Below are 9,670 nucleotides of genomic sequence, written 5' to 3' on the forward strand. Positions count from 1 at the left end.
GGACTGGTTCTTCTTTTATAACCAAGTTTCCTTTCATTGAGTTTTCAGCTGGACAAATCAATGTAGTACGGCAACTCTTTCTTCTGCTACTTAATTTGTTGCATCTTTATGCTTTTGGGCATTATTAGACGTGTGCAAGTGTATGTGTAGGTTTCGAGTTTAGCCTTGTGTAGGTTTCAAGTTAATCAAGTTGATTGCCTAGTTTGTAGGGAGGTGATCTAGCAATAACTTTTTATGTGTTGATAGCTGAGTAACCAATACCAACTAGAATATGCAGCCTATGAGGTTTACAAGCATCAACATCATCCGCAGCTCCTTGGGTTGCACGTAAGAAACAAAACAAAAAAGGGACTGTTTCCTTTTTAGTCTTTACTAATTAAGTAGTAATATCTCAAATCAAGATGTAACTGTAAACAAGATTCCAAATGTCTAAATAACCAAAAATATTTAAATGTCGAACATTACGCCATAATGTCAAAACACGTTCTACCAAAATCCTCAAATTTGTTTTTGATATAATTATAACTCAAACAAGATTCAGAATGATAATCAAACGCCAGCAAAAGACTTCTTGCTCTGATCATTAGACAATGGCATTGGCAGCACTAGCAATCCTCGGCCAGAGATCAGCGCACTCTTTACCAATAGGACCAGTGATCGCAGAACCCTTCATTTCTCCCTTGGGGTTGACGATGACTCCAGCATTATCTGTCCAATGAACAAACAAGCCAACAAATTAGTATTTATTTACATACACAGACAGCTAAAAAGAAACCAAAAAAAAAAATCAAGTTTTAGATATGTAGAGTCCATATGGAGCAGAAGCAAGCGTTCAAGCAAATAAAGCATCTGTAACGAAGGACACAAATTAATTTCCCAGACTTGTAACCGTATCAACACCCTCTATACGTGTCGGTGGATACTTGACTTAAGCCTGAGACACAATGTCATAAAATATCACTAATAAATTTGCCTAAAGAAAATGAATTTCGAGTTCAAATGGAGCAGATACAAGCATTTAAAGCATAATAGCATCTGTAACGATGGAACACATTTTAAAGTTTACCAGAACTGTTTTGCATAATACACCCTCTAAAATGTGTCGGTGAATATGACACCAGTTTGGAAAATCAATCAAGACATTACAAAACAAACTAGCTATCAATAAGACAGAACACTTTAAGTCACAAACTCAAGCAAATCAAAGTATATTATTATTACCTTCGAAGTACATGAAGACACCATCCTTTCGGCGCCACGGCTTCCTCTGCCTAACGATGACAGCTGGCAGAACCTTCTTACGGAGATCAGGCTTTCCCTTCTTGACGGTGGCCATCACCATGTCTCCGACGCAAGCAGAAGGTAATCGGTTAAGACGACCTTTGATTCCTTTCACCGAAATGATGTAAAGGTTCTTGGCACCGGTGTTGTCGGCGCAGTTCACGGTAGCCGCCACGGGGAGACCAAGGGACATCCTGAACTTGTTACCAGACGTTCCTCCACGTCCTGATCAAATCGGCAAAAAAATCAATTAAAGCAATGTATAAGCAGTGAAATATCTAATTCGAGGAAGAGGAAGATGAGAACGAACCTCGCTTCGACATTGTTGACGGCTTGAGCAGAGTGACGCGTACTGCCTAGGGTTTTTCACTGAGCTCAGCTTAAATGGAAGAAGACGATCACTTGTGTGTGTTTAAAGCCCAGCTCTTTAGAATATATTTAAGGCCCATTAAAGCCCAGGAGGGGTTTTTTTAATACAATAGCGTCTTTTGGTTCTTTGTTTCTCAGTCCCACATCGGGAAAGAGGGAGTGATTATCAGTAGAAGTTGTATTATAAATAACGGTCTGGTTGGTTAGTTTGAAGATCACGCAGCCATGTGGTGAGCACAAAGCGAACTATTCTTTCGCCTTTTACTAAAGAATACCGTGTGCTCTCCACGCTAAAGTGGCATACGCCTATTTTTGGAGGGTTTCCACTCAACAGTGGAACCCATCAATACCAGTCAAAGTGTTTACGGTTATTGGCTATGTTCTCTGGCTTGTTGTGTTCATCATCTCTATAGATCATAGTGGTAAAAGCTTTGCATCTGCACCATTATGTAGTTGGGAAACTATGTATTTATATGAAAAATGAGAACACTTGATTCTTTTTTTTTTGATAAAGCATACTTCTTGATTCTTCCTTCTTCATGTTATATTATGTGCTCAAGCTTTTCAAGATCATGAGATTCTTTCTCAAAGTGAAGAGGTCTTGTGTTTTCTCTACTCAAAACTGGAAGAGGAAACTGCTTCAGACAACATTGATACTGAGTAACGACCAAAATCTTATCTTATATTTCCTGACAAGTCAACAACAGCAAGGTGAAAAGGTATGTTGAGAAACAAGCATCTAACTAAAATGCAGTTGATGTTTTATGCTGGATTCTGTTGTTAGCAAAGCCATGTTATATGAAAAAAAAAATACATTAAAAATGAGTTGGCTTTGATAAAAGTTACTTGGAATAGGAGAAATGCTAATTATAGTTAATATCATGAGTACCTCTCCTAACTTTTCTCACATCCTCTCTTCTTCCTTGAAACAGAGAAACATGCTGTCGTTTAGCTTTTTCCAAGTTGTCTCCACCTCTTCATTTTCTCTCTGTCTCTCATTTTGTTTCCCTTATTAAAAACCAAGAACTCCGTCTCTCTCCTCACTTTCTCTTGATTCTGATAAAACTGAATCCGTCTGATCATTTCCTTTGCCTCCCTGCTTCCCCTCCGCGATGGTTCATCATTCCCGGAGGGAGTCCTTTTCCGACATGGCTAACTCTGTTGTTTGTCCCGACACTGATCTTCTCTGGCCGTTCGGGAAGCTTGACGGGCTTGATCGGGATGAGATTCGCGAGACCGCGTACGAGATCTTTTTCGCTGCGTGTAGATCGTCACCAGGGTTTGGAGGAAGAACTGCTCTCACGTTCTACTCCAAGCACAATGGTGGTGACAATCAAGGAGAAGGAGCAGGAGGAGGAGGATCCGGGTCTGGATTCGGATCTTTAGGGAGGAAAGAAGTGGTGACGACACCAACAAGCCGTGTTAAAAGAGCCTTAGGGTTGAAAATGCTTAAAAGATCTCCCTCTAGGCGAATGTCTACGACGATAGGAACAGCCTTGGGAGCCAAGTCAGCTCCTTCCTCTCCTGGTAATGGAAGCGTAGGAGGTGGTGGTGGTGGTTCTTCCTTACACATTAGCCAAGGTGCTGGGTTCTTGACCGTCCCGCCTTCTCGTCCTAGACGACCGTTAACCTCTGCGGAAATCATGAGGCAGCAAATGAGGGTAACTGAACAAGGCGACACTAGGCTCAGGAAAACCCTAACGAGGACGCTTGTTGGCCAAGTAAGCTCCTCTGTTTTCTTTTAAACGAAATAAACTGAGTAATTGAAGAAACTAAATGTGTTTTTATAGACTGGTAGGGGAGCAGAGACGATAATCCTTCCCTTAGAGCTTCTCCGCCACGTGAAAACATCAGAGTTTAGTGATGCACACGAGTATCAGATTTGGCAAAGAAGACAACTTAAAGTCCTTGAAGCTGGTCTTCTCCTTCACCCATCAATCCCTCTTGATAAGACCAACAACTTCGCTATGCGTCTCCGTGAAATCATCCGACAGAGCGAGACAAAACCCATCGACACCGGAAAGTCCTCAGAGACAATGTCCACACTTTGTAACGCTGTGGTTTCATTAGCCTGTCGCAACGCCAACCAGGACGTATGTCATTGGTCTGATGGATACCCTCTTAACGTTCATCTTTACGTAGCCCTTTTGCAGTCTATTTTTGATATTCGTGATGAGACATTAGTCCTTGATGAGATAGATGAGCTCTTGGAACTGATGAAGAAGACATGGTCGATGCTGGGGATCACACGGCCTGTGCACAACTTGTGTTTCACTTGGGTTCTGTTTCATCAATACATTGTGACCTCTCAGATGGAGCCGGACTTGCTTGGTGCCTCTCATGCTATGTTGGCTGAAGTTGCCAATGACGCCAAGAAGTCTGATCGTGAGGCTCTATACGTGAAGCTTTTGACCTCAACATTGGCTTCCATGCAAGGATGGACTGAGAAAAGGTATTTACATTCAACTTATAATGGACTTGAACAGACAAGAACTAATCAGATTCTGAATGTTTGATTTGTGATTTATTAAAATTCTGATTTATGCGATTCAAAGTCGATTTAAACCGTTTTAAATTGGTTAAATCATTTTATATCAATCCAAATTAGTTTAAATCTGTTAAATTAAGTAATAATGTTTGTGTAAATACACAAAATTTTCTAACTTCTTATTTATATTTTTTATTTTTAAAATTCATTAAAATAAATTTATAATTAAACCAAAATATCTAATATAAATGTAAAATATATACATTAATTAATAATTGGTTAACGCTAACGCCTAGACCCTGATAATTTGCATATTCGTTAATCTTCTACAAAACCTAATGATTTTTTGAACATTTTTGATTATAGGTTGTTGAGCTATCATGACTATTTTCAAAGAGGGAACGTTGGATTGATAGAGAATCTTTTGCCATTAGCTTTGTCTTCGTCTAAGATTGTAGGGGAAGACGTGACAATCTCTCAAGGGAGTAGTCAAGAGAAAGGTGATGTGAAGTTGGTGGATTCTTCAGGGGATCGTGTTGATTACTATATAAGAGCATCTATTAAAAACTCTTTCTCAAAGGTAACTTGTACAACAAGTCACTTGTGTTTTTTTTTTCTCATATGGTTTCTTGAGATCATATTCGTTTTCAGGTGATAGAGAATATGAAGACCAAAACTGCAGTAACAGAGGAAGGTGAAGAAGCGGCAAAGATGTTACTTGAGCTATCTAAAGAGACAGAGGAGCTTGCTTTGCGTGAGCGAGAGTGTTTTAGCCCTATACTTAAAAGATGGTATTCAGTTGCAGCTGGTGTAGCCTCGGTTTCGCTACACCAGTGTTATGGTTCGATCTTGATGCAGTACTTATCTGGTCGGTCCACTATCACTAAAGAAACTGTTGAAGTTCTACAAACAGCGGGGAAGCTTGAGAAGGTTCTTGTGCAGATGGTGGCTGAAGAATCAGAGGAATGTGAGGATGGAGGCAAAGGGCTTGTTAGAGAGATGGTTCCATATGAAGTTGATTCGATTATACTACGCCTATTAAAGCAATGGACTGAAGAGAAGTTGAAAGCAGTTCATGAATGCTTGAGCAGAGCAAAGGAAGCTGAAGTAAGTTTCTCAAAATCTTTTATCTTGCGGCTCAAGTAACCTTATTGAATATTTTTTCTTTCATTTTATAGACATGGAACCCTAAATCAAAATCAGAACCTTATGCACAATCTGCTGGAGAGTTGATGAAGCTGGCTAAAGATGCGATCGATGAGTTCTTTGACATCCCTATTGGTATTACAGAGGATCTTGTTCATGATCTTGCTGAAGGGTTGGAACAACTATTCCAAGAATATACAGCCTTCGTTGCATCTTGTGGTGAGTGAAGAAACAAAAATGTTTTTAAAAAAATTATCTTTAAGCAGAGGTTGGTATTTCAACTGTCTGACCATTGTGTCAGAGTCCAAGTTCGGATGATCGCGGAACAAAACTAATATTACATGGTTTTGGGTCTAGATGGGCTTCGGTTCCAAACCTTGTTATATTAAAAAAAAAACAAAAATTTTAAAAGACAAATCCCACCGTTGATGGTTTTGTTTTTTTATCATGTCAGGTTCAAAACAGAGTTACATTCCTACACTTCCACCACTTACAAGATGTAACAGAGACTCCAAGTTCGTAAAGCTTTGGAAGAAAGCTACACCGTGCACTGCCTCCGGCGAAGATCTTAACAACCTCAGCGGCGGCGCACCAGTTATCGCCGACGGCAACCACCCGCGCCCCTCCACGAGCCGCGGGACGCAACGCCTCTACATTCGTCTCAACACTTTACACTTCCTAAGCACTCAACTTCACTCCCTCAACAAAGCCCTCTCGCTAAACCCTAAAGTCCTCCCCGCGGCGCGTAAACGCTACCGCGAAAGGACCAACTCGTCCTCTTACTTCGACTTCACGCAAGCGGGGATCGAAACCGCGTGCCAGCATGTCTCCGAGGTTGCGGCTTACCGTCTAATCTTCCTAGATTCGTACTCAGTCTTCTACGAGAGTCTCTACACGGGAGACGTCGCTAACGCGAGGATCAAACCTGCGTTACGGATCTTGAAACAGAACTTAACGTTAATGACAGCGATTCTCGCGGACCGAGCGCAAGCGTTAGCGATGAGAGAGGTCATGAAGGCTTCTTTCGAAGTGGTGTTAACGGTTTTGCTAGCGGGAGGACATTCACGAGTTTTCTATCGAAGCGACCACGAGCTTATCGAGGAGGACTTCGAGAGTTTGAAGAAGGTTTATTGCACTTGCGGCGAAGGGTTGATCCCGGAAGAGGTGGTTGATAGGGAGGCGGAGACGGTGGAAGGAGTTATACAGTTGATGAGTCAACCAACGGAGCAGCTTATGGAAGATTTTAGCATCGTGACGTGCGAGTCAAGCGGGATGGGTTTGGTCGGGGCGGGACAAAAGCTTCCTATGCCTCCCACGACTGGGAGATGGAACAGGTCGGATCCGAACACGATCTTGAGAGTTCTTTGCTATAGAGATGATCGTGTTGCTAATCAGTTTTTGAAGAAGTCGTTCCAGCTAGGTAAACGAAGATGATTGTCTCCATAAGATGTGATCCGTCGTGTGTGTATGAGTTTCAGGATTATGATTAATGGGCCGTTTCAATAAAATACTCGTTTCCTTGTGTAATATAAGTTTCTCAGATAAATAGAAAAAAAATATTTGTTTCAAAGGTTTATGATTATTGATCTCTATAGTTGAATATGCTAATCTTAATGTTTATTAGTCCTTCTCTAACATCGCCAAAAATTTATAAAGAAAATTCAGAAGTGCATTTCCTAGCTTTGATCTTTTTGTAGAATTAAAGAATAAAATATTATGGAGTTATATTATTGTTTTGTGTCTTAATAAATACATAAAATTGTGTGTGTATATATATATATACATATCTTAATTATAAATATAATTTATCTCAATCGAATAATAGTAATATGCTTCCTGAACTTTACTCTATAGCCGAATTTTAAAATTTTCTAATATAATATGCTTCCTGAACTTTGCACTATAGCCTAATTTTAAAAATGTAATAATATCTTGTCCGCAAGATGCACATATTCTTTATCTTAAGCTGTTTCCAATAATCTTTCTGTACAATCATAAAATGATCACTGTTTCAACCAAACTGCTACAACTTGAATCTCTCCTATGATTTCATCACAACCTTTCTAGTGGTAATCATCGCCTTTGTGACACTAAAATGTTTTTCTCTATGGATCGGTCAAGAAAAACTAGACTATTCACATACATACACACTCAACACAGCCCCAGGTCACCAAAACCATTCTATGTTTTTAGTCTTTGTTACTGGTATTACCATCATTACATACATCGACCGGTTGAACAATAGAACTCTCGGGTTTTGCTTTCGTCTTCTTCATGGATACCTCTCCTCCTCCTTCTGATCCTTTCACCTTTAGTGGAACTATCTGAAAGAGGATCAGAACCTTCTGCCTCGTTAACCGAGACAACACGCTTCCTCCTGACTGATGGATCATTCGATGAGTCCATCGACCCGTGCCTACTCCTGCTGTGACGTCTCGAATGTTTTGGTAGCATATCCGACGTTGAAGCGTTGCTGCTTCTCCTGGGAGGAGAACCGTTTTGTGAGGTCGTCTCGGATTTACGCCTTGTCTTCTTGTGCTTCTGTTTCTCAGGAGGAGGCAACAGCTCTTGTAATCCAACTCCTTCCCCTATTGGATTGTTGGTCACATCTCCTCGGGAAACAACTTGACCATTCTCATGCTCTTGAGGTTTGAAGTCACCCATCTACAGTACATATTTAGTTACCAATGATGAGTATTCTTATACTAATACGACGAGATCTGAGATTTAAGGGCCATAAACATTTTTATGTTACTTAATAATTTTTTATTTGATAATTTCTAAGCCATGCATGCAATCTATGTATAATATTTTTCTGTTATTCGGAAGCCAAGTCGAATGTTTCATCTTGTCGTGTCTAGATCTAGCCCTATATGCGGATAAATACTTAGAAATGTACAAATTATACCCAGCTTGGCATATTGGCTGCAGGACCGTCGGATCCGATGTGCGCAACATGCTTTACATCGGTGGGAAACCCGATCTGGATATCTTGGTCTTTATCTTCATCTGAAATTATAAAATTTATCATATAAAGATCTGACTTGCGCAACAAGAAACGCAAAATGTTGTGAATTATTGATGAGATGAGACTAACCGAAAATCTGAGTAATGTAGCGAAGACCTTTAAGAAGGCCTTTCACGGTCGTCATGATTTTCTGTTAGAAGTTCAGATGCTGTGAATGCGCCAAGCCCTGACTTGTAGAGCAAATCAGCGTTTTCTGTAAAAAACCATTTAAAAACGTTCGACTTAACAAGGAATCTAACGAGATCATAGAATTTAAACCTTTATCGCATTGATTTCCATTTCTTCTGAAGAGAAAGAGAAACGAAAGAGAAAAAAAGTTGGAAACAGGGAGAGAGAGAATCAGAGATTAGGTTTCGGACACATTCTTGGTTGTGAAGAATAAAGAGAGCACTATATTTAATTTGCCAACAACACGACTTTTTCAAGTCTTTTTAAACAATTTGTTTTTTAATTAGATGCAGTTTACTCAATTCTCTATGGGTAAATAAAGTAATTAAAACTAGTCGACGAGAGTATTTCCCGGGTAGAGAGAAAGGACTAACGAGACATACAAGACCACTACCACACTGATAGTTACAAGAAAAAACAACAACTTACATATATACACATGCATGCACATACCTGTTTCAAGTCGATCAGAATTAGCAGTCATGCTAGTCGAAAGAAATAAAGCAGAGATGACTTAATTTGAACTAATTTAGAGAAACAATTACTAGAATGAAGAAATTGTAATTGCAAAATGATTTCACATTTCAGAAGTGCATTGAACTAGTGGTTTAACGCTAGTTATTGGTTTGTTATGTCTTTAAGGCTATCATAAGGTATTCGCAAAGGCTGGTCCCAAATCTAGAAAAAAGATTAAGGCCGAAAACTCAAACTCTATCAAACAATCACACATCTGTACTTTAGAGAGTACTAGACCAGTATATAAGTGTTTAGAAATTTCAGAAGTGCATTAAACTAGTTTCTTGGTGTGAGTTAGACTTACACTTACTAATAAATGTTGTAGTAATTCTTTATTCTTGGGGTAGCTCGATTTTTCTCAAGTCACATTGATACTACCACTGCAACAACTTACCAGTCGCATTAGTCGCATTGATACTACCACTACAAGAAAACATCGGTATTCTGACGGACATTCCGACGGAAAATGAAATCCTCGGAATTTCCCGAGGAATTTCCGAGGAAATTCCGAGGAAACCCAAAATTTGGGTTTCTTCGGAATTTCCTCGGAATATACCGACGAAATTCCGAGGAAACATCAATCCGTCGGAATATTCCGAGGAAATTCCGACGAACTAGTGATCGATCGATGCGTTTTTGGACATAAATACATCGATCGATCCGTTTATAAAAAA

General features: G+C 39.7%; 3 protein-coding genes across 3 annotated transcripts; 1 reads left to right on the forward strand and 2 right to left on the reverse strand.

Moving 5' to 3' along the window:
- Positions 1 to 389: 389 nt before the first annotated feature.
- On the reverse strand, positions 390 to 1,698 carry LOC106309637 (60S ribosomal protein L23). Its single transcript, XM_013746711.1, has 3 exons — positions 1,592 to 1,698; positions 1,222 to 1,506; positions 390 to 708 (listed from the first exon to the last, which is right to left on the reverse strand). The coding sequence occupies exons 1-3, from the start codon at positions 1,602 to 1,604 to the stop codon at positions 584 to 586; spliced, it is 423 nt and encodes a 140-aa protein (XP_013602165.1). The 5' UTR covers positions 1,605 to 1,698; the 3' UTR covers positions 390 to 583.
- Positions 1,699 to 1,883: 185 nt separating this feature from the next.
- Positions 1,884 to 6,799, forward strand: LOC106311423. Its single transcript, XM_013748610.1, has 7 exons — positions 1,884 to 2,369; positions 2,583 to 3,371; positions 3,441 to 4,102; positions 4,505 to 4,718; positions 4,790 to 5,245; positions 5,317 to 5,503; positions 5,739 to 6,799. The coding sequence occupies exons 2-7, from the start codon at positions 2,763 to 2,765 to the stop codon at positions 6,716 to 6,718; spliced, it is 3,108 nt and encodes a 1,035-aa protein (XP_013604064.1). The 5' UTR covers positions 1,884 to 2,369; positions 2,583 to 2,762; the 3' UTR covers positions 6,719 to 6,799.
- A 527-nt stretch (positions 6,800 to 7,326) lies between these two features.
- LOC106311108 (CRIB domain-containing protein RIC3-like) lies at positions 7,327 to 8,546 on the reverse strand. Its single transcript, XM_013748341.1, is given in 4 exon segments — positions 7,327 to 7,597; positions 7,599 to 7,948; positions 8,193 to 8,293; positions 8,382 to 8,546. Coding segments are annotated over 4 exon segments (630 nt in total). The 5' UTR covers positions 8,437 to 8,546; the 3' UTR covers positions 7,327 to 7,473.
- Between the last annotated feature and the right edge of the window lie 1,124 nt (positions 8,547 to 9,670).

Source organism: Brassica oleracea, chromosome C8 (genome assembly GCF_000695525.1).
Source record: "Brassica oleracea var. oleracea cultivar TO1000 chromosome C8, BOL, whole genome shotgun sequence".
In the NCBI taxonomy this organism is placed as follows: Eukaryota; Viridiplantae; Streptophyta; class Magnoliopsida; order Brassicales; family Brassicaceae; genus Brassica; species Brassica oleracea.

Coding starts and splice junctions, on each gene's coding strand:
- LOC106309637 (XM_013746711.1), bottom strand. Junction 709..1,221: donor TGTCTTCATGTACTTCGAAG/GTAATAATAATA, acceptor TTCATTGGACAG/ATAATGCTGGAGTCATCGTC.
- LOC106311423 (XM_013748610.1), top strand. CDS start 2,763: ATGGTTCATCATTCCCGGAGGGAGTCCTTTTCCGACATGGCTAACTCT. Junction 4,103..4,504: donor CAAGGATGGACTGAGAAAAG/GTATTTACATTC, acceptor TTTTGATTATAG/GTTGTTGAGCTATCATGACT. Junction 4,719..4,789: donor TTAAAAACTCTTTCTCAAAG/GTAACTTGTACA, acceptor ATTCGTTTTCAG/GTGATAGAGAATATGAAGAC.